The 23,372-nt window shown below is 44.3% G+C and overlaps 2 protein-coding genes across 5 annotated transcripts in view; both read right to left on the reverse strand.

The window, feature by feature from the left end:
* Window positions 1–557: 557 nt before the first annotated feature.
* On the reverse strand, window positions 558–13,831 carry TMEM41A (transmembrane protein 41A). 2 transcript variants are annotated; one of them, XM_023583200.3, is made up of 5 exons: window positions 13,606–13,831; window positions 11,661–11,814; window positions 9,233–9,394; window positions 8,716–8,854; window positions 558–2,311 (listed from the first exon to the last, which is right to left on the reverse strand). In XM_023583200.3, the coding sequence occupies exons 1-5, from the start codon at window positions 13,722–13,724 to the stop codon at window positions 2,091–2,093; spliced, it is 795 nt and encodes a 264-aa protein (XP_023438968.1). In that variant the 5' UTR covers window positions 13,725–13,831; the 3' UTR covers window positions 558–2,090. The 2 variants fall into 2 exon arrangements, with proteins under 2 accessions (XP_023438968.1, XP_071070765.1); XM_071214664.1 differs by lacking the exon at window positions 13,606–13,831 and adding an exon at window positions 12,679–13,486.
* Window positions 13,832–20,571: 6,740 nt separating this feature from the next.
* Window positions 20,572–23,372, reverse strand: part of LIPH (lipase H) — a 61,903-nt gene continuing 59,102 nt past the window's right edge. For all 3 annotated transcript variants that reach the window (XM_058295493.2, XM_023583199.3, XM_004473729.5), the window contains one exon: window positions 20,572–21,552. In XM_058295493.2, coding sequence (XP_058151476.1) covers window positions 21,465–21,552 — 88 coding nt within the window. In that variant the 3' untranslated portion in view covers window positions 20,572–21,464. The remainder of the gene's footprint in view (window positions 21,553–23,372) is intronic.

Below are 23,372 nucleotides of genomic sequence, written 5' to 3' on the forward strand. Positions count from 1 at the left end.
CGATGTAAGGGTTCAGGCTTCCTGGGTCCCTCTCTTCCGAGGGCTCGTTTCTCTCTGGGCTCAGCTGCTGTGCTATTGCCACAGTCAGCTGTAGGCTATAGGTGAACGACTCTGTCTCTCCCCAGGGCTTCTGCTGTGCCTAAGGAGCCTTCTCTAGTCCTCTTTGTTGCCTGTTTTCACTTCCTGGGCTCCAGCTCAAAACTCCTAACTCTGTCCTTTGCCCTATCTTTTCTCTGTGATTCAATGCCCTACTAACATGGTCCAATTAAAGTCCTAACCATAATTTAATCAATTAAAAGTGAACCTCCGAACATAATCCAGTATCTCCTTTTAGAATTCATAATATCAAACTGCTATAGGTCTCGACAGAGGCCCTTGGGGTGCAGAGAGGGCACAGGCACCTCCCGAGGCTGGCAAGTTATGGCTGTCCTCATACTTCCCAGAGTTTTTTCTCCTCTAGCAAAAGCATCTTCAAGAGAAGATGTTCTTTCCATCCTCCTTGTTAAAAAGCACTCAAGAAAACAAAAAAACAAAACAAACAAAAAACAAGCATCACATAGAACATTTATATCCATTTATTTGGGAATTGCCTGTAAACGCACAACTGATAAGGCACATTGTTGCAGAATCAGGGAAAGGGTGAAAATGTTGAGTCCTGCTAAAGGGCAAAGGGCACAACACTTGCAACTGTGCGAAACCTCGTTTCTCCTTCTCCACCCCTACTCCAGAACACAAAGTGCCACCTATTTCACCCCCCCTTTTGCTATCAAAACGTCTTTAAAAGAAACACATTTTAAAAATTAAGTTCTTTGTGTGAAAGGATTAATGAAGTCTAAAAAACAGTCTTGAAATTTTCTTCCTACTGAACATGAGTATACCCAAGAATTGATATAGAAAAGAGGTATAGACTAAACCTCTTGGCAAGACCAAAAACCCAGCAGATGATGCCCAAGGACCACAGTTTGGGTAAGTAATGGTGAGCTACTCTTGTAGGGTACAAGATCACAGCTGGTCAGTTTTGCTGCTAAGGTCCTTCTGTCCTTGGCAGCACGAACAGGTCTGTGCCAATTCAATACTGCAGCTGCAGGAAGCAATGGGAACTATATAGGTAATTAAAATACAACATAGTATTATCAGAAACGAAGTTTTCCTTTGAATTAAAGTATGAAATTAAATTATTCCTCAGTTCTTTGCAAATGACAAAATGAAAAACATTCAGGTTATGCTGACTGATATCCTAGTGTGCTGAGTCTTCCCTCCTAGCAGGAGTAAAGATTCCCAAACAGAAAGGACAGGGTAGAAAATGTAATGATGGTCATTTGGTTTAGGTGAGTCAAGGGCCCTGCCCCACTCCCATCCAGATGGGTAAGAACTTCTCCCAAACACATCCAAAACATAGTTTGCTCTATTCATATTTAATAGTCTGTTTGCAATCAGCTTGCCAGAACATGCAATCATAAGGTTTGATAAACATGGTAACATCAACGTGTCTGGACACAAACAATCATAGAAATCATTGTGCATTTCCCCTCTATGTGGAAGTCTCACACAGTTCATTGGCTTGTTTCCCTTGGCTTATAGAAGAGGTAGGTCATTAGCAAAAAATTACATAGGAAACACTCTTCAAGAGACTAACATAAGATGAAGAGTGATGTCAGGGCTGTGGATTCACATGGCATCATTTACACTAATAACATCCACTAGGGATGTAACAGAACACCTATTGCTATAGAATGTCTCTTTGCAAAAGACGCACTGCGAAGATGGAAAATCAGCATCTGCTCCCATGGCAGCTGAGAAGGTGGCAAGAGACAAATACAACAGACTATCCTGAGTTTCCCTGTTATTCAGGAAAATATAAACAGGAATTTCAAGGAAGTCCTCCATTTCCCACTGTCCTACCAAACCAGGACTGGTTTGAGAACAAACCTGATATAACACTGGTGTCTGTGACAAGACACTACCCAAAGATGAATAGTGTCCAATCATCTTTTTAGGGTAATTAAAAAACAATGCAGGACTTTAGAGAATCACACACATTGCTTAAATAAGCAATGGAATCCAGGAGTGTGGCAACCATAAATTCCAGATCACGTTCCTTTTTTACTACTTAGATGATTAGAGTTGCTTGTTTCATTCAAATGCATGTGTTTCTGGCTAAATTTTTTAATGAGCGTCCCAGGAACTAAGGCCACTAGGGCAATGGCCAGCAACTTAAGGACAGTTTCCCAGGAGAAAAGAGCATCCAGAGAGGTAAGAGTTGAAAGGATGGAGCCTGTCTGTACACAGATGAAATTGTATGGGATCAAACCTGCAAGAAGAAAAGGGAAACACAAATTAAGAAAAAGAACCTTCCAGAAATGTCACCAACAATTAAGACAGTGACTCCAATTTTTTGCCTGACTCCTGACCTGTAAACCTGTTACTTCTTTCCCCTCTTACCTCCTCCTTTTCTCACTTCCCAGATAACCTGCCTTGTTCAAAAAAAAGGACTTGAGAGGGTTTACAAAAATCTATACCCTACAATAAGATAAAAATTTAAAAATAGGTTAAAAAGCAAAATGAATACAGAGAAATAAAATAAGCCAAAGAGTGAAGTTAGTACAAAAATGCATAAGTTTTACCCATTTGCAAGAACTCAAATATGAATAGCCAAAATAAAGAGGGAAGCACAATCATTATGAGATTTACGGTATGCGTAAGATTAGAAGTATTGCTTTTCACGACCTTCACTGTCCCTTCCCTTCTCTAAGAGGTTATCAAATGACTGGATCCCAAAAGTATGACTGCTGGCTGGACAGGCTTGTTGCATAATAATCCCCTGGTAAAGATGTTAAAAACAGATTCTAGAGCTCCACCCCAGAGAGTCTGATTAAATTGGTCTGAGGTAGAGCCCAGGACACTGCAGTTTTTTTAAAAACAAATCAATTTTACTGATACATACTAATAAAGCATACAATCTATCCAAAGTGTATAATCAATGGTATTTGCTATAATCACATAGTTGAGCATTCATCACTTCAATCATTATTAGAGCATTTTCATTATTTCAATAATAGTAATAAACAAAAAAGACAAGCAAACAAGAAAATTCCACCCACCAATCTCTTTGTTTCCCCTGCTATTTCTAGCTATTTTTGCACAATTATTAAGCAGTTTTATTGAGACATACTCACATACTATGATATATCCAAAGTATATAATCAATGGCTTTTTCTTAATCTGTTAAAAAGTCCTTTATTATAAAATTGTAAAATAAATAGAAAAATAGATTGAAAGAAATTACAAATTTTAAACAAGAGTGCAAGTCCAGGTTAGATTTAATACAATCAATTATAAAAAAAAAAAAAAAAAAGAAAAAAAAAGATAGCATGGCAAAAAACTTTATAAATAATTCAAATATAATAGAAATTGTAACAATTTTAATTTTTGTATTACCACTCTAACTATTGGACATAATCTCTAAGAATGAAATAAATTATTAAGTTATTTAATTTCCATTTAGGCCATAATTCTTTGTAGATAATCAAATTCCTATTTGGGAATTCTTCATATCTTACTGGAATGAATTACAACAGATAATTTGCCAACTCATAATTTAAAAAATAAAAATCTTGTTTAACAGTAGTCATGCTAAATCATTATTGATCCAGATATATTCTTTTAATTAAAGAGTATAAATAAGGGTTAAAGGAAAATGAAGCATCCAAAAATCTATCTCCCCTCCAGTCCTCAATTAAAAGTGTTTACTTTGTATGAAAAAAATTGCAGAATACTGATCACAGGAATAATTTGCCAGTTGCACTGAGTAATTATTTTTCATATACTATAATGTTATTTTACATTTATATGATCTATTCCAGCTCTTTTTGGTTACTATTTGCATGGAATATCTTTTCCAACCTTTCACATAGATGTTAGGCTATGTCATTACATCTCAGGTGGGTCTCTTGTAGACAACATATAAACAGCTCCTTTTTTAATCCATTCTATCAGTCTATGTCTTGAGATTGGGGAGTTCAATCCATTTACATTTAGTGTTATTACTCTAAAGGCATTACGTACTTCATTCATTTTGTCCTTTTGCTCTCTGTTGTTGTATCTTTCTATTGTTTGTCTTCTTGTCCTTTAGTTTACCCTTCCTAATAATCTTCATTTCTAAACTGTTCTCCAAATCCCTTGCCCGTGTTTTCCTTTCAGGCTGCAGCATCCCCTTTAATATCTCTTATAAATCTGGTCTTTTGGTAACATATTCTATCAGTTTTTGTTTGTCTGTGAAAACTCTGAACTCACCCTCATTTTTGAAGTATAGCTTTGCCAGATAGAGAATTCTTGGCTGGCAGTTTTTCCTCTTTCAGCACCTTAAATATATCATACCACTTTCTTCTCACCTCCATGGTTTCTGATGAGAGGTCGGCACTTAATCTTATTGAGTTTCCTATGTATTTGATGCTTTGCTTTTCTCTTTTTGCTTTCAGAATCCTCTATCTGATATTTGTCATGAATAGTAGGTGTCTCAGGGTAGGTCTATTTGGATTTATTCTTTTTGGGGTGCATTGTCCTTCTTGGATATTGATATTTATGTCCTTCATAAGGGTTTGGAAGCATTTGGTCATTATTTCCTCAGATATTCTTTCTGCCTTTTCCATTCTCTTCTCCTTCTAGGATACCAAAAATGCGAATGTTTGTGCATTTCACATTGTGCCCTGAGACTGTTCCATTTTTTCCCATTCTATCCTCTTTCTGTTCTGTCTTTTCCACTGCAGATGTTCTGCCTTAGAAATCACTAAATCTGGGAAGCAGACTTGGCCCAATGGATAGGGCGTCTGCCTATCACATGAGAGGTTCGTGGTTCAAACCCCAGGCCTCCTTGACCCGTTTGAAGCTGGCCCATGCTCAGTGCTGATGAGTGCAAAGAGTGCCGTGCCACACAGGGGTGTCCCCTGCGTAGGGGAGCCCCACGCGCAAGGAGTGTGCCCCGTAAGGAGAGCCGCCTAGTGTGAAAGAAAGTGCAGCCTGCCCCAAAATGGCACCACACACAGAGAACTGACATAACAAGATGACGCAACAAAAAGAAACACAGATTCCCAGTGCCGCTGATAAGGACAGAAGTAGTCACAGAAGAACACACAGCGAATGGACAGACAGCAGGCAACTGGGGGGGGAGGGAAGAGGAGAGGAAAAAAAAACCACTAACTCTGTCTTCAAGCAATTCAAATCTGCTCTAAGTGCCTCTAATGTATTTTTTAAGACTTATTTTTTATTCATTTCTCTCCCCTTCCCCCACCCCCACTGTCTGCCCTATGTTTTATTTGCTGTGTGTTATTCTCTGTCCACTTGCATTTTTGTCAGCAGCACTGGGTATCTGTGTCTCTTTTTTGTTGCATCATCTTGTTGCATCAGCTCTCCATGTGTGTGGCACCACTCCTGGGCAGGCTGCACTTTCTCTTTCATGTGGGGTGGCTCGCCTTACAGAGCGCACTCCTTGCATGTGGGGCTCCCCTACGTGGGGGGACACGCCTGCGTGGCACAGCACTCCTTGGCACACGTCAGCACTGCACACAGGCCAGCTCATCACACAGGTCAGGAGGCCCTGGGTTTGAACCCTGGACCTCCCATTTGGTAGGCGTACGCTCTATCGTTGAGCCAAATCTGCTTCCCTCTAATGTATTTTTAATATCATCCTTCATGTCTTTCATTTCTGTAAGGTCTGTTACTTTTCTTTGCAGGCTTTCAAATTGTTTTTTATGCTCTCCCAGTGTCTTCTTAATATCCTTTTAAGTCATATTTTCTTTAAATTCTTTGAAGTGATTTAGGAGAGTTGCATGATTATCAGTGATTAATTGTATTAAATCCTGTATCTCTTCAGGATATTTTGTTTTTCTTTTGGCTGGGCCATCTCTTTCTGTTTCCTAGTCTGACTTGTAATTTTTTGCTGATGTCTAGCTAATTGTTTCTCTCTTGCCTACTGTTTTTTTATTTTTTATTTTTTATTTATTTATTCATTCATTTATTTTTAATCCTCCCCCTTGCGGCTTTTTGTATGCTGTCTGCTGTGTCCATTCGCTGTGCATTCTTCTGTGTCTTTATTTTTCTGTGTCTTTATTTTTTTTCTGTCTTTATTTTTATTTCCCACCCCCTCCCCTTGCAGCTTGCTTGCTATCTGCTCTGTGTCCATTCACTGCGTGCTCTTCTGCGTTTTTGCCAGTCTCCCTTTTTGTTGTGTCACCTTGCTGAGATGGCTCTCCACGGCACTTGCGGGCCAAGCAGCTCTATGCAGTGTGCAGCGAGCCTGCCTTCTCAAGGAGACCCCGGGATGTGAACCCAGGGCCTCCCATATGGTAGATGGGAGTCCAACTAATTGAGCCACAGCCACTTCCCTTGCCTATTGTTTTTTGTTTGTTTTCCACAGCTCTTCTTTGATATTTGCTTCAACTTATTCTCAGTTTTTAAAACTGCCCAGCTTAAGTTTTCAAAATTGGGCCAGGGACTCATTAGTGAGGCACAGATTTTCTCCCAGGGGTTGGATACAGAGAGAACAGAGAAGTTTCCATCCATGAAATTTGCAGAGGGGCCAGTAGATGGCACTAGTCAGTGTACTTTTCTATGGAGGTATTTCAGCCTCGGCTTTCCTGTGTTCCTGCAGCAGGCCCTGCTGGCCGAATTCACTGAAGAAAACCACCCCGACCTCCCCTTCCTTTTCACTTGAAACAGCTGGCAGGAAGGAAGATGTCTGTTCCCCTCTCAGTTGGCAGCAGTGAGCCAGGGGTTTTACCCCAGCTTAGTATCTTGGTGGTAAGGGAGGGGAGCCCTTTCCAGTGGCCATGGGGGCTTGGTAACTCACATTTGTCATTTCAGCGTCTTCATCTCTCTGTACCTCACCCTCCTAGGAGTTGTGTAGCACTGTTCTGGTCTGCTGACCCCCAAAACAGGTCCCTTGGATAGCTTTTGGCTCTTTCTCCATTGTTCCTGTGAGAGTGTTTAGCTCTGCCTGTTAGCCCATCACCATCTTCCCATAATTCTCAGGAGCCGTAAGCTCCCACCATCTGCTTCTCCCACCAGATTTTTACTGGTTTGCAAATCCCTGGAAATTAATTCCTTTTCTATAGTAATTACAGCCTCAAGATCACAGACTACTCAAGGCCACACAGCTTATAAGACAGGAGACTGGAACCACAATCTCCAGGGTTTCCACACCCAGTGCCACCTAGGCCATTACAAGGTCACGACCCCCATTAAATGAAGTGTTAAGGCACTTTGTCTGAAAGTAGTCACAGAAGAACACAAAATATGACCAAAATTATCTGTGGTAGATCGTACTTCAATATAAGATCTCAGTTCTTTCCAGCACTCTCTTTTAATAGCAGCTGCTCAACCACAGATTTGTTGTTTAACCTAGAAGCCCTCAATTGTCCTTCCTTCCATGCTCCAGGGAAGGCTTGAGAGAAGGCAGTCCTTCAAAGAGGGCAGTCTACTTCCAGCATGAAAAAAGAGATGGCCACTCTTTTTTTTCCCAGGAAGTTAGCACTGGAAGAAACTTCGGAAATCACCTAGTTCAGCACTTTGCAAACCTCAGGATACAGCAGAATTCCTCCTAAGGACTTACTACTCAAACTTGACTGGACATTGGAATTATCTAGGAAATGTTAAAAAATACTCATTCCTGGGTCCCTGGTGTATGGTGTAGAGATTTTTAAAAGCTCCCTAGGTGATTCTGAATAGGTGGCAAAGTTTGAGATCCATGTTTCTACAATTTAAAAACAAAAAAACTTAGATAGATAGAGAGATAGATAGATAGATAGATAGATAGATAGATAGATAGATAGATAGATAGATAGATAGATAGATAGATAGAATGAATTATACCACAAAAGTGGCAAAATGTTAAAATTGGTAGATGTGGGTATCTGTGTGAGAGGAGGGCATGTTGGATATGTTGGAGCTTTCTGTATGGAGTTTATATTATTTCAAACTGTCCTATAAGTTTGAAATTATTTCAAAATTAAAAAAAAAAAAAAAAGAGCATATTCCTAGGTTTTATTCTCCAGACTCAGGAGATCTGGGGTGGACCCCAGAATCCACTTTCTTAACAAGCCCCGCAACCTTCCCATTCTAATAAAGGTGGTCCAGGACCATACTTTGAGAAACTCTGCTCTAGTCCCAGCCCCTCACCTGGCTAAGTGGTCCACTGAGGATAAGTGGTTTGCTGAACTTCATGCAATTGTCAAGCGGTAAGAAGGAACCTGGCCAATTCCAGCTCTTCTTAAGGCATACTTTAGTCATAACAGGGGCCAAAACCAGACAAGAAGTCCCCTTGCTCTGTTCCTTTCTTCTGCCCTCCACCCAAAACACCTGCCTACAAACCCTCACTCCATCCCTGCTCTTCCTGCTAATGCTTACTAAGCACTTACTGCCAAGTCATGTGCTTTACAATGATTCTCTCTTCTAATCCCAATGTCCAGCACAGTGCCTGACACGCAGTGGGCATTCAATGCATTTGTAGAATGAACAATTCTCATTTCTTCCAAAAGCATTTTTGTAGGTTTTCATGTTCAGGCCTGATTAGATTTGCAATAGGCATAATTATTACACTTTAGATCATAAGGCTTGAAGATGCTCTTTGTAGCCTGTTCTCTCCAATGTAGGCACACACCCATGTGGCTGTCCACAAACACGACGGTTCTGAAGACTCAAACGCGCCCCACACGATCTTACCAATAAGAACCGAGAAGAAGAACTGCACAATGGGGATGTTCAGAATCGGGGCCGAGAGGTTCAAGAACCAGTTTGGTGTCATGGGAAAAAGTCTCAAAAACAGTAAGAAGAAAAACAAGCTGTTTCGGTTCTCCTCCACCTGTAGGGAAAGAGGACATGACTGGTAAGAAGAATAAAGAGTCACCAGGTAATGAAAACCTGCTGGTTCTAAGCACTGTTCTAGATACTTTAATTATTTAGTCCCCAACTCTTCCAACAACCCTCCCAGGTAGAGTGTTTCCCCCATTTGGTAAACAAACATACCTGAGGCTTAGAGAAGCCAGAAACTTGCCCAAAGTCACAGAGCTGGTTATGGTGGATAACCAAATCCGTGCCTCCTGGAGGTATCAAAAGAACCCCTAGAACCCAAGGTTCTCAGACTGCAAAAACCTCCCCAAGACAGGATGGAGGAGCCCTGTGGGAAATCCCTGCTCTTCACTCCCCTCAAGGACACGAGGTGGTATGTTCCTCCCCTTACCTTCCTCTGTAGCAGGGCCACTTTATCAGGAAAATAGGAGACTACCAACTGTTTGCCAAAAATACTGGAGAGCAGGTAGCAGCACGTGGCACCTACAGAGGTCAACACACAGCACAGCAGGAGCCCCAGCCATGGTCCAAACAAGGCACCAGCTAAAACGTTCTGCGAAGAAAACAAACCATCAGCCATGCTCCAGAGCTTGAGAGTAGTAGGTTCTCTCCTTCTTCAGTGGTTTTGCCAGCCAAAAACCAACTCACATTTTAAAGAGGTAGATAAGAAGTGATAGAAAGGCTAGGAGCTAGAACACTGGCCTTAGACACTTTTTTTAAGGAGGTACTGGGGATGGAACCCAGGATCTCATGGGAAGCAGGCACTCAACTGAGCTACATCCGCTCCCAAATGAGAGATGTTTTTTTCGTTTGTTTGTTCATTTGTTTGCTTGTTTGTTTTTAGGAGGTACCAGGGATCGAACCTGAGACCTTATACATGGGAAGCAAGCGCTCAACTACTTGAGCTACATCAGTTCCCATGGCCTCAGACTCTTAACATTTCAGAGGTCAGGAGAAAATTAAATGGAATATGAGTAAAGCACTTATCCCACTGCCTTGGCTGCAGGAGATCCTGCAATCACCTGGGCTCTAAGAAGGTAGAAATGAAACTTATAAGTTACTTTTACTATTTCAAATGATAAACACAAACCTTGACTTCTCCCTTGTAAAACCAACCAAGTTATATAAAATGTCTTGTTTTGTTTTGTTTGCTTCACGGTATGTTAACACTGGATGTTCCATATTTACCAGAGCTCTACTGACACTTTAAGTCTTAGATTACCAAAAAATGGGAAAGTAAACTAATACTTCCTAAATGTACTCAGTCTGGTAGACATCATCCTACCAAACAAGGGATCCAAGAAAGAAAGTGAAAGGGGGCCTTGGAAATGAGATGGGACCTGAGGAGCAGCTACCATGTGTGAAGTGCTTGACCACATGTCTCCTTTAATATTTCTAAAACCCTGTGTCATAGATATTCTCATTACCCCCTTTCGCAGGTGAGAGATTAAGTATCTTGTCCAAGATCACTTGCCCAAGGAAGAGCCAGGATTCATTCCTTATTCTGTTTCTAACCCCCACCAAGTAGCAGCTGGCTCTTTGCCCTGGAGAAGGATCAGCCTGGAGGGAAGAGAGCATGCATGGGTAACCCCAAGGAGTCAGCCTCAACCTCAAGCACCACATACCTCCCCTGTCTCTCTTGGCATGAACATTTTCATTTTACTTCCAGTTTCCAACAAAGAAACTGCTTTAGTGGATCCAGCCTAAGCCTGGTATAGAGAAAAGATGCTGGAGCAGGAAAGGAAAACAGGACCAGAGGAAGCTTTTTCAGGATTTCTTGCTAGGTCATTCAGTCATTCAATAAGTGCTGGGTGCCACTGTGAACCAGGCACTGTCACTGTGCCAGGGCCTCTGTACCCACTGTTTCATTTCATTTCCCCCCCACCCCAACAGTCCTAGGGGATTCCATAAGAGTGTCTCCATTTTACAGATGAAGAAAGAAAGCTGGAGAGGTTAAGTGCTTGCCCATGGTCACACAGCTGGGATTCACATCCACTCCAAACCCCAACATTATAAACCCCAACATCCCTTAAAATGCACAGGGAGGAAAGCACAGATTCTTCTGCATAACCTAAGATGATGACTGATGGGAAATATGTGACAGCCAGAGCACAAGCCCAGGTCTAATGCTGCAGCTCCTGAGAGCCAGTGGGGACCTGGGAAACCAGAATGCCTCCTCTCTGCACCTGGGTGGCTCCCTGATCCTCTTCAAGCTAACATCACCGTGAACAACTTTCATTTGTTCATGAAACATTTACTGAGGGACTTCTGTGTACCAGGCAAAGGAATACAACAGAAGAAGGAACAGACTCTGCCCTCAAGGAACTCACAGACTTGTAGAGAAAACAAATGGAAGGAATGAAGAGAGGGAGAGAAGGAGGAAGAAAATAACAGCACCAAAATACAGAACATTATGGGAGCTCTGAGGAAAAAGAGTTCACCCAGCCCTAGGTGTGTGTGTTGAAGACAGGGTCCCAAAACTAGCAATGCCTTAGAAACAAGGGCAGCAGAACTGAGAGGAAAGGCAGACTCTGGAGTCTTGAAGCCGTGGGTTCATACCCAGCTCTGTCTCCTACTCATCATGTTCCCTTGGACAGTTACTTAACCCCTCCCCACCTGTTCCCTTATCTGAAAAATGTGGATAGCAATGCCAATAATATAATGCTGTTATGAGGATTAAATAACACAGGTAAAGCCATCAGGATAGTGGTCATTATCATGGTCGGTCATCTGGTCTGCATGAGTTGCAGCCAGAGGGCTCCTCAATAAAGACAGAAGGTGGTTTCCTGGCAAGAAAAGAAGCAGGGCAGGGCACTGACCAGGAAGCTGGAGCCGGGGATGGCGAAGCCCTGTTTGTAGAGGTAGGCACTGGAGAAAAGCAGGAACACGTAGGCCTGGTGCTCCTTCCTGTACTCTCGAAGGACCTCAGAGAGCTCCCGCAGCTCTGCCAGGTCTGAAGGGAACCACATCGATCTGAGAGTTTGGAAAAGCAGATGGAAACATGAGTCCAGATCAGCCTAGAGCCTAAGAAAGTCACTCACTGTGTCTTCTTTCCAAAGTAGATTTATAAATGTATCTGGGAACTAATACATTATGTGAGCCTAATATGATGGCTAACCTGATAGAAAACAGTAGAAGCAGACAGAAGAGCTCTGGTCAAGAGACCCTGGGTGAGTATCCCAACCCTGCCTCTATCATTGTGTCATCTGTGGGGGGTTCCTGAGCCTCAGTTTCCTTATCGAAAAAATGGGGCATGCGGACTGGATAATCACTAAGTTTTAGCTTTCAGATTTTATGATCTATCCTGAAGAGCCAAATGGATTAATTTTCAGGCAAGTACTAAACATCCTTCTTGCCTTCCTTTCAGGGAGGGCTCCCCACCCCAAGCTTTAGGCCAAGAGCAATTCAAGCTTCACATTGCTCCTGAGTTGCTAGGTAAAGTGACTCTTAATGAGTCTCTATTAGTCTTCAATTAAAGACTCCCCGGGCATAGACAAATAAATAAATAAATAAAAGACCAAGTGAGAGTTAAAAAAAGAAAAAGAAAAAAGGACAAGCCATATTGGGGGGGGGGAATAAATAAATCTAAAAAAAAAAATTGGGTAGTGGTTCCCCTCCCCCCTTTAAAAAATGACATACAGCTATGCCAGCTTTTGTAGGTATTGTTGTTATTGTTGGTATTTTCTTGGCTTCATATTTCATTAAATTGTAGATACTCCAAAAATTTTTAAAATTTTATAAATAAATAAAGATTCTCCGGGAAAGCCTATCTATCCCTTACCATAAATATTGTTGATAATATGTCAGGCTTGAAGCCAACCCATTCAAAGTGCTTACTTTTTCATCCTGCTCTTAATCTGGTCTTCAGTGCACCCTGAATCCTGTCCAGGGGTTATAGTACAAAGGCCACATCTGCGATCTGAACTGCAGTATATCAAAGACCAATGATGAGCAAACCCACCTTGTTCTCAACAGAATGCTTTTCTTAGTATGTCTGACACCCACCTCTTGGCTAGAGCAAAAGAATAAAATAACGAAGACAGTTGCCCTAATATTCAAATATCTGTAACATCCCTTGATGGCGCAATGCTTTGTGACAAGCGCACTTCCCGGCATTTAATAGAGAAGGCCGGCAGCACTTCACAGACGTGGTGCGCAGCACTTACTACAAATCGGCCTGCAGGGTATTGTTACGCTTCCACTCGTTCCTGAGAAGGGACAGGCAGAGATGGTCAGGAGGAAGAGCAGACCCGAATAATAATTCGCGAACAGTTTAAAGTTGTCCTTGCACTATTTCTCCTGAAGACCGAAAGCCATAAAGTGCCTAGGGCAGAAGTGGGCTGAACCGGGAGGAGGACAGAGGGAGGCTGACAGCGACCCTGAAGAAGGGGCTGGGGTCTCTACAGGGCGAGGGTCGGCTTGAAATGGGATTCAGGGCGGGGACTGGGAAGCTATGGGAGCCTGGCGAGAGGCGAGCCCACGGCGCGAGCAAGGAGCTCTCTTTTCCTCCGCAAATGATCACCCCGAAGACACACGTCGCGCGCCCCGGCAGCACACCCCGCGCGGCCGGGGCCGGGCCCAGGTTCCCATCCACCCGGCCTGCCCAAGACGGTGTAGACGCGGGCGGGCGGACCGGACCCGGTCCTCCGTCCCGGAACGGAACTCCAAATTCCGACCCCGAAGCCTCCAATCCCGGACGCTACCCTCGGAGCAGCCTCCCTTTCTCCCAGCCGAATCCCGATCCCCACCGCCTCCGCCACGGACCTGCCACCGGCGTCCTCGGCGGAGCCCAGGCTCGGCCCACGGGGCAGTCGTGTCGACAGCAGGTACAGGGCGAAGGTGCAGCCGACGAAGACCAGGAGGAGGCCGAACAGGGGGCGCATGTCGGCGCGCGCAGCCCGCCAGCTGAACCGCCGAAGAGCCTGGCGGCAGCGTCGCCAACCACGCTGCGCGCAGGCAGCGCCAGCGGAGCGCGATCGCCGACGGACCGGGGGCGGGTCCGCACCCAGGCCCCGCCCCCCGCGCGGGCTCCGCCCCCTGCGCCTCTCGCTGGAGATTTCTGGGAGAACCCGCCTTCCCAGCACCTCTTCACGCGCTCCTGTCCCCTTTCTGTCCGTCTTTGTATCCGTTTCTACGTTTATCTGTGTTTCTCCATTTATTTAGCAGACCTTCAGCACCCGTAGTGCCAGGTTCTCTGCCAGGCGCTGGGAGACCCAGGCTGAATCACGAACCCTGCCCGCAGCGAGCCTCGGGTCCACGGGGTAGCGCGGCCTCGCCAGCCCGCTCCGACGCCGGCAGATGCCCCTGGGTGGGGCCGGGAGTGCGGCGGGACGTCCGGCGCCGGCGCGTAATAGCGACCACGGCAATCATCGGAATTACCTTTATCGAGCGCCCACTATATGCCAATTAGCCTTACTCCTCACAACAATTTTGCAAAGCAGACATATTTGTCTATGACAGATGAAATATGAGTCTGAGAGAGAGTGACACTTCCTCCCAAAGGAGAGCTAGGATTAGACTCCAGGTCAACCCGAATCCAAAACTAGTGGTCCTGGCATTGCAGGGATTCATTGGGGGAATGAGGTGTGTTGAGCTGACCTTAAAGGATGAGCAAGATTTTCACGTACAGAAAAGGATGGAGACTGTGAACCGGGCGGGGAGCAGTAGATAGAGCCAGTGGGTTTCCCTGAAGTCTAAGGTGTATGAAAATGAATGCGAAGCTGAGGACACACTGGAGAGCGTGGAAGAGCAGATGTTAGATGTTTTAGTATTGTAGATGGTGAGATGCCAACAGAGGTATTTAAATTCAGTTCCAGTTTTAGGATGTTCACTCTGGCACACATTCTGTGGTGATAGGTGCAACTGTCCTGCTGAGGGTGGATGCACACCTGAGCCAGGACAGGGCAGTAGAATGGTGGGAGGAAGACAGAGAGGTCGGGGGTTGCTGAGTTGGTAGGACTTATGACTTAAAGGGAGGATGGGAAAGAGAAGACTTCAATGTGTCACAAGTCTGGACAGCAGGGAGAAAGCATCTTCATCTTATCACTCAAAGTGCCTCCTGTACCAAATAAGGGGCAGCTGTAAGAATTAGAAGTGTGCAAGATCCCAGCAATTCCACATGTAGACATAGGTGTATGTCCAAGGGTATTTTGTGATCACAGGTTTGTTTGTGATATTAAGACATTGGGAACAACCTAAATGTCAATCATTTGGGGACTGGTCAGGTTAATCATAGTATATTCACAAATGGAATACTAGGTAGCCTCCTAAAAGAGAGGCAACTCTACATATCCTGATATGGTGCAATGTATGGATGTATAGTCATCATAGATGGCTAGGATAAAAAACAACAAGTTGTTGGACAGTGTTCAAATATATTATGACTCATTTTTAAGAAGAAAGAAGGAATACTTTATCAAGTATTGAATTCTTCTTTTTTTTGAAGATCGATTTATTTATTTATCCCCCCACCCCCACCCCCCGGTTGTCTGTTTTCTGTGTCTATTTGCTGCATCTTTCCTTCTTTGTCTGCTTCTGTTGTTGTCAGTGGCACAGAAACTGTGTTTCTTTTTGTTGCTTCATCTTGTTGTGTCAGCTCTCCGTGTGAGCGGAGCCATTCTTAGGCAGGCTGCACTTTCTTTCACGCTGGGCGGCTCTCCTTACAGGGTGCACTCCTTGCGCGTGGGGCTCCCCTACGCGGGGGACACCCCTGCGTGGCAGGGCACTCCTTGCACACATCAGCACTGCACATGGGCCAACTCCACATGGGTCAAGGAGGCCCGGGGTTTGAACCGCGGACCTCCCATGTGGTAGACGGTTGCCCTAACCACTGGGCCAAGTCCGTTTCCCTGAATTCTTTATGGATGACAATGTCTGGGATTTTTCTCAGGACAGGGGGTTAGTAGTTAGGGCTGTAGGTACATGGAGGTTATAGCATTTTCTCTACTTATGTATATATATGAAATTATCCGTTTTTTAAAATGGAGGAAATGGTCTCAGCCTTCCATTCTAATTTTTCCTCTCCAAGCCCTCCAATCCAGCTGTGACTGGACCCTGGACCCTGAACACATACCATGTTCGTCCAAGCCTCTGACAACACTCTTCCCTCCCTCTGGCAATCTTCTCTTCCTGGCAAATTCCTGTTCTTCCATAAACACCTAGGTCAATTGCCACCTCCTCTGAAAAGCCTTCTCCAGCTCCCCAAATCAGAACAGCTATTCCTTCTCTGGCTGCTGCTCCCAGGGAGTGTCGGCATTCCTGTTATTGCAGCACTCTGTTCCAGGGTCATCACCTGTCTCCCTGGTAGACAGTGGACATTTCCATAAATGACTGAATGGCTCATCTATCCACTTGTCTGCTCCAACCCTTAACCCTGTGCTTGGCTTATAATTAGCACTTAATAAATGTTGGTTAAATTGATAGGTCAGGTTTAGTGAAGAAAATGATGAGTTGATTGGTTTGGTATATGTTTGACTTTGAGATGCCAAAAAAATATAAGAAAAGAGAGCACAAATGCGGAACTAACATTACTGAGCCTGTGCTGGGGCAATACAGAGAGTAGCGAACAAGGAAGCCAGTCCTCTGCTCTCAAGGACCTTACTCTCCCTTAGCCTGGGGGAAGAGTATGGAGCAAGCTATAATAAACAGGAAAAGAAATAAAGCAGATAATTATAGTGCATGGTGAATGCATGGAGGAAATAGACATGGCAAAGCTTATTCCACTCCAGTGAGGTGTGTCATTAGCCCACTTAGCATTAAGTGGATGAACAGGTGTTCAGATGAAGTCAGTTGCCCAAAGTCCACAGCTGTGAATGCTGAGTAGGACTCAAGACCATGTCTGCTCTTTTCTGAGCCAGTGCTCTTTCGTCGGACCCACACTGCCTCTCAACAAGCAGCTCAGACTGAACACACAGATTTGGAGGTTATTTATCTACAGCAGACAGTTAAGGCTAGGGGACAGGGAAAGGCCTCCTAGGAAGTCCAGGAGAGAGAAAGTGACAGCCGCATGGTAAGCATTTTAATCATAATTTATAATATTTATAACTTTTATAATTCAGTAAACAGGTTTAGGAGGAGCTAAGTAAGTGAGCAGAGGTCACATACCTCGCAACCACGGAAGCCTCGTCTCACTCTCCACTAACTTTTTCAGAGAGAAGACTGAGGCCAGACTCCTGATGAGGAGAAAGTGGAACCAATGGAAGAGAACAAGATGGTTCATTCAGAAATGTTGGATGAGAAAAAAGAGAACAAAGTGTTTTGAGAGCCCAAGAGAGATGGCTCCAAAAGGAACCAGTGAACTGTATAAGAATCCATGGAGAAATTCAGCAGGGAGACCTAAGGGATTTGGCCAACATGAGTGGGTCTGTGACCTTTGACAGAGGAGTCCTTTTAGGAGATTCAACCTGATTTCCAGCAGGCTCACCACCCAAACATCTACCGGCTAGCGCCTCACCTGCCTCCCTGGACTCCCATTCTGATTTCTCTTGCTCAGCCTGTCTGCTTGGGGAAGAAGTCCTGAACTGTGCTCCCCACCCTCGACCACCTCACCCTGATCTCAATCTCCCCAACTCTCCTGGCACCAAACCCAGCACCTGCAGGGCCAACTCTAACCAGGCAGTGCACCTCCCACAGGCCGCACTAGTCTCCATTGAGGCTACTTTTTGTACTTGCCCACGCAGCCTGGCAGAAGGTAATTTCCTACAAGGGACACACACTGGACAGGGAAACAAGAAGGTGCTTATGGCTCAGGAAAGGAGGACAGAAGAGGCAGCAAGTCCCAGTGACAGCAAGGTAGCCAGCCTTTACTTTGCTCTTTGTCAATAGCACTCAACCTCCTCTTCTGACTTCAATTACTTTACCAGAGCAATTGAAAGGTGTAGTTCTGCAGACTGTGTGATTTTGCTTCCCTATCCCATCCTAACCCTAAATGACTGGAACAGGATGGACTCCTAACCTGAGGAGGGGATCCAAGGGCTTATTCCTCCCCAGAGACTTTGAAATTGGGCCACCTAGTAGCCGAGTCAGTGAGTGGCTGAGGACCCAGTGAAGCAGCCCTGTGGAGGGAGCTGAGCCGAGCCAAAGAGATTCGTGGCAGAGCACTAAAGTTAATGCGGGTCCATGAATTCTTGCTAACGCTCCAGAGCTGCCCCCATCCCTGTTCTTCCTGAGGTCTGATGGCTCAACTCTTCTTGGGTTTCCGTAAGTCTTCTCTCTATCCCTCAATAAGCTCTCTAATAAAATTTGGATTGGTGTGAGTGGATTTCTGTTCCTGGCATCCAAAGTCTCCTTGGCTAAGATAGGGTTCTGCAGGAATGAGCACACAGGGCAGGGGTTTAAGGATAGGAGAGTCTAAGGTTGGAATTTTGAAAATAACACACTTAGGTGTGTTGATGTCTAAATCAAAGTGGAGATGACTCCCTGAAGTCCCTGAGGATGACACCCATTCCATTCTGTTCAACAGGCATTTACTGAGCACGTACTTTGTGCCTGGCATTGTGCTAGCTGCAAGGGAGGCAAAGATAGGTAAACAGCAATTGCTGTTGTGGCACTCACAGTTTTGGAGGTGTTACAGACCTATAAACATCATACAGTATAATAAAAGCAGTAATGGAAGCATGTGAAAAATCAGTGGTGAAGTGGGTGGTGGGAGGGAGAGCCGTGGAAAAGCAGACAAGAGGACTTTGAACCATGGCTTGGAGTTGTCCAGAAATGTGGGAGGGTCCTGGGAGATTTTAGCGGGGTGTTAAAAAGGGAGGAGGGCAAACCTTCCAGGTTGCACGGGGTTGCTGGGGAATGGTTTGGGGACCATTTGGAAGACGCAATAAGGAACAGGGGGAAAAAAGCCAAACCCACTTCTTTTCCCATGGAAACTGGGAAATGGGGAATTGGCCTCCAGAGATAATGGAAACATTAGAGCCATGGAATTAGACTTGGGGGAGTGGGGAGGAGGATGTTTCTACTCACTCCTGAGCATGGTTCCCTAGAGCTCAGAAGATAATGGAGGGACGTGGACTTGGTTCAATGGATAGGGCGTCCGCCTACCACATGGGAGGTCCACGGTTCAAACCCCAGGCCTCCTTGACCCGTGTGCAGCTGGCCCATGCGCAGTGCTGATGCGCGCAAGGAGTGCTGTGCCACGCAGGGGTGTCCCCGCGTAGGGGAGCCCCACGCGCAAGGAGTGCGCCCTGTAAGGAGAGCCGCCCAGCACGAAAGATAGTGCAGCCTGCCCAGGAATGGCACTGCACCCACAGAGAGCTGACACAACAAAAAGAAACACAGATTCCTGGTACCGCTGATAAATGTAGAAGTGGTCACAGAAGAACACACAGCAAATGGACAGAGAGAGCAGATAACTGGGGCAGTGGGGGGAGGGGAGAGAAATAAATAAATAAATAAATCTTTAAAAAATAATCACACAAATAAATGTAAAAAAAATTATTACTTAAAAGTTCTATGTGGGGAAACGAGGTCCAAGAAGGCTTCCCTGAAGAAGCAAAGAATGGGTGGGAGTTAACAGGTGAAGAGGGGAGGGAAGAGAGTGGACTAATTTAATGATAGTTTGCAAATAGGATTCAGACAGATATACTGACCAAGAGAAAGGAGTAAAGGCAAGGATCAGAAGACAGAATTAAAAGCTCCAAGGGCCTTGGGGAAAAGATTCTGAGAATTCAGTGGCCACACCTGAAACTACCTTCATTTCTCCTATCACTGTTATATGAAACTCATTCATCTGCACTCCAGTGAACAAATGAACTAACTTGCTTCCTTTCCTCTTCCTTCTTTCCTTCTTCCCTTCCCTTCCTTCTTCCTTTGTTCATCCATTCATTCAGCCAGCCACCCACCTATTCCATAGACATTTATCTAGGGTTGACCATGAGCCAAGTACTATGGCAAGAGAAACCAAGAGAAGATGCTGAGAAAGACCCACTGGCCCATATGCAGTTGCTATTCCTGGCATTTTCTTACTGTTGTTGCTCAACAGGCAAAGGAAAGAGGACAAAGGACTGTTTTGCTAATCAAAATACAGAGCCAATAAAATTCTAAGAAGAAATCAGTTCCCATCAGCACACTGATCTCTCTTCCCACAATTGCTGAGGAAATGTGGGAAGGAGGAAGGATGACAAGATACCCAGTGGGCAGAAGCATCGATGAGCCTTCTTCCACTGAGTTCAGGCATCCACTGCAGGCATCCCTCACTTACATGAAATAGACTCCGCATTTCATACATAGGTAAATCCGTAGGAGGATGTGCCACACAGGGATGTATTACAGCTGTATGTAGTTTATGAAAGTCCATTCCCTCAAAAGAAGGGCCATTCACAGAAAGCAGAAGAGCCACTTGGATGAGGAGGCGCATGCACTCTGGAATCTCAGGAGCTGTCTGCAGTGCCACAGTGTGGGGGGCATGAGGCCGCCTTCTGGCCTTGGCCTTCCAGGACCTCTTGGCGTAGCTGCTCTTGGCATGCCAGTTTCACACATCACACCTACTCCTGAGGAAGCCTGGGAGCTCCTGAAACTGGAGGCTTCAGATGCTGCAAGAGCAAATCACTTTATGCTTTGAATTCACATGAACAAAGCAAGTTTCTCTGCATCGTTCCAAAAGGTTAATTCCATCTAACAGGTAGGATTAGGACAGTTTATTTTTGTTTCAGTTTTTTGCTTTGCATCTATGCATTTTTAAATTTTCATTCAATAATCATGAGTTACATTGGGAATCAAAGGAAAAACAAATGTTTTCAAAGAATTTATTAAAATGAGGGTTGCCTGTAAAGTGATTCTTCACCTTAAGTGAAAAACAAGCTCTACTTTTTCTCTCCTGCCTCTCGGTCCATCTCTTGTCGCTCTGCAGCAAGGTTGCCCCCCTGCTTCCTCTGCCCTTCTCCCCGCATCCACTATTATCTAGTCCCAGCAGCTGCCTCCTTTGCCCTCAGTTTAGCCCATCCTCACCCTCCCCACCTCCCAGCACCACTTTAGAGAGGCTGGAAGGCAGGGGTGTGGCTTTCCCGCCTCTCAGAGCAAGCAGCCCGGGCAGAAACTGGTGCTGATAAGAGAAGCTTTATCAAAATAAATAAAAGAATATTCCCATGTATCAAACATCACGGATGTGGCAATTACGGGAGTTCAAAGAACTCTTCACAGACTCGCCTCTGGAACCCACACAATAGCTCCGGGAGGTAGCTTAGTTTCCACTCCCTTCTACACGCGGGACTTGGAGGAATTTGGCACAGGGAATGGGGAGTCAAGTCCAAAGTGTGGGCTCCAGCTAGTCCTTCCTTTAAGACGCCTGACCTGTAGCCGCAGCAGGTAGAACAGCCTTCGTGATGGGCAGCGGAATCGGCAGATGGGAGCAAACCGGGCCTCAGGGTACAGCCAAACAGGGCTCTGTGCTGCCAGGAACATGGCTATTTCTGACTTGCCCTAGTTAGGTGCTTCCTTCCCAGGATAATTTTATAATCACAAGGTTGTTTGATGTTTTGCAATGTGACATCCATAGAACAGTATTGAAAAAAATCCCTGGCCTTCCTGTTCTTTCTGTGCCTTGAGGAAAGGGTGAGGTGAAGCTTTAAAAGAGCCTGTCATTGTAGCTTTCTTGCTGCTCCTGGTGCCCAGGGTTCTGACAATGGTCACATCTGCAACTTTGGACAAAGAATAGGTTGGAAGATTGTTTCCACATTTTCCATCAGTACAAGATCATACCGACACAACTGGGGCCTGTGAAAATAAGACAAAATGTTCTTGTCAATCAAATAATAAAAATGCCATGCTCTAGTAAATTGTATTTTATCCTTAGGATAGAAAAGTATTTAGCAATTGTTTGTCATGATGTAGGGAAATGCTTATGGTAAATAGCAGAACAATGGCAACAACAAACAAACAGGATATAAAAGTTTATTTACCTCACAACTTCAACTAAGTTTTTAAAAGTTATAGTAGAAGATTAGAAAGAACTAACCAAAACTATCAATAGTGATTGCCTTTGAATAATATTATCATAATATTTTTCTGTTTCTTAACACTTCCTGTACTTTCCAGATTTTATATGAATGTGTATTCTCTTGATAATCAGGAAAAAAATGTTAAGTCCCCCAGTTAAAAGATGTAATGAAAGGGAAGTGGATGTGGCTCAACTAATAGAGCATCCACCTACCATATAGGAGGTCCTGGGTTTGAACCCAAGGCCTCCTGGCCCGTGTGGAGCTGGCCCACACACAGTGCTACTGCATGCAAGGAGTGCCCTGCCATGCAGGGGTGTCCCCTGCATAGGGGAACCCCATGTGCAAGGAGTGCACCCCACAAGGAGAGCCACCCCATGTGAAAAGTGCAGCCCGCCCAGGAGTGGTGCCGCACACACGGAGAGCTGACACAACAAAAAGAAACACAGATTCCCGTGCCACTGACAACAACAGAAGCGGACAAAGACGACGCAGCAAATAGACACAGAGAACAGACAACCGGGGTGGGGGTGAGGGGGGAAGGAGAGAGAAATAAATAAATAAGTAAATCTTTTTAAAAATAAAATAAATAAAAAATTTTAAAAAGACACACAGACTCCCGTGCTGCCTGACGAGAGTGCAAGCGGACATAGAAGAACACACAGCGAATGGACACAAGAGAGCAGACAACCATGGGTGCGGAGGGGAGAGAAATAAATAAAAATAAATCTTAAAAAAAAAATAGATGTAATGAGGGAAGCAGATGTGGCTCAAGCAGTAGGGTTCCTGCCTACCACATGGGAGGTCCCACGTTCAGTTCCCAGTGCCTCCTAAAAAGAAGATTAGCACACAATGAATGGACACAGAGAGCAGAGAATGAGCTCAAACAACGAGGGAGGGGAGAGAAATAAATAAAATAAATCTTTAAAAAAAAAGATGTAATGACCATCCTCTTAAAAGAAACTTGTATGATTAGATGTTTTAGGGGACCATAAACCTTCAAGAAAAATGCATTCATAAACATAAAATACTAACTCTTTACATCATTTCTGTGTCCATCCATACAGTGGATTCTAGAAATGCATGGTAGAGTGGCATTTGTCACAAAACACAAACCAACACAGATCTGTACCTTCAAAAATCCCTCCCCACTACACAAAAACATGTTGTTTATTTTTTCAGAACTATTTGAGCATAAAATACCACATTCTAATAGACTTAAATTGTCTATATCTTGGAATAAAAAATTACATACTTCTTAATACTTGAGTGTATATTTCCTAAAAACAAAGATCTTCTCAGTACAGTTATTAAAACTAAAAAATTTAACATCGGTTCAGTTATTTTATACTATATCAATGGAATAAAATATTCCAATTTTCCTGTACTTTTAAAAATACTAGCCTCCATTTTGTCAGTTTACCTAATCAAATGAGGCTCTTTTTTTAAAAAAAAAGATTTGTTTTATTTATTTCTCTCCCCTCCTCCCCGCCCCCATTGTCTGCTCTCTTGTGTCCATTCGCTGTGTATTCTTCTGTGTCTGCTTGCATTCTTGGCAGGACTGAGAATCTGTTCTCTTTTTGTTGCGTTATCTTGCTG

The sequence above is a fragment of the Dasypus novemcinctus genome, chromosome 4, assembly GCF_030445035.2.
Source record: "Dasypus novemcinctus isolate mDasNov1 chromosome 4, mDasNov1.1.hap2, whole genome shotgun sequence".
NCBI classification, from domain to species: domain Eukaryota; kingdom Metazoa; phylum Chordata; class Mammalia; order Cingulata; family Dasypodidae; genus Dasypus; species Dasypus novemcinctus.

Bases quoted from the DNA above. Each gene is read 5' to 3' on its own strand.
- TMEM41A (XM_023583200.3), bottom strand. From the start codon at position 13,724: ATGCGCCCCCTGTTCGGCCTCCTCCTGGTCTTCGTCGGCTGCACCTTC. The intron at 9,395-11,660 runs GTCAGTGCCCTG...TTTTCTTCGCAG, and splicing joins TCCCCGGCTCCAGCTTCCTG to AACGTTTTAGCTGGTGCCTT. The intron at 2,312-8,715 runs GTAAGATCGTGT...TTCTTCTTGCAG, and splicing joins CTTCTTCTCGGTTCTTATTG to GTTTGATCCCATACAATTTC.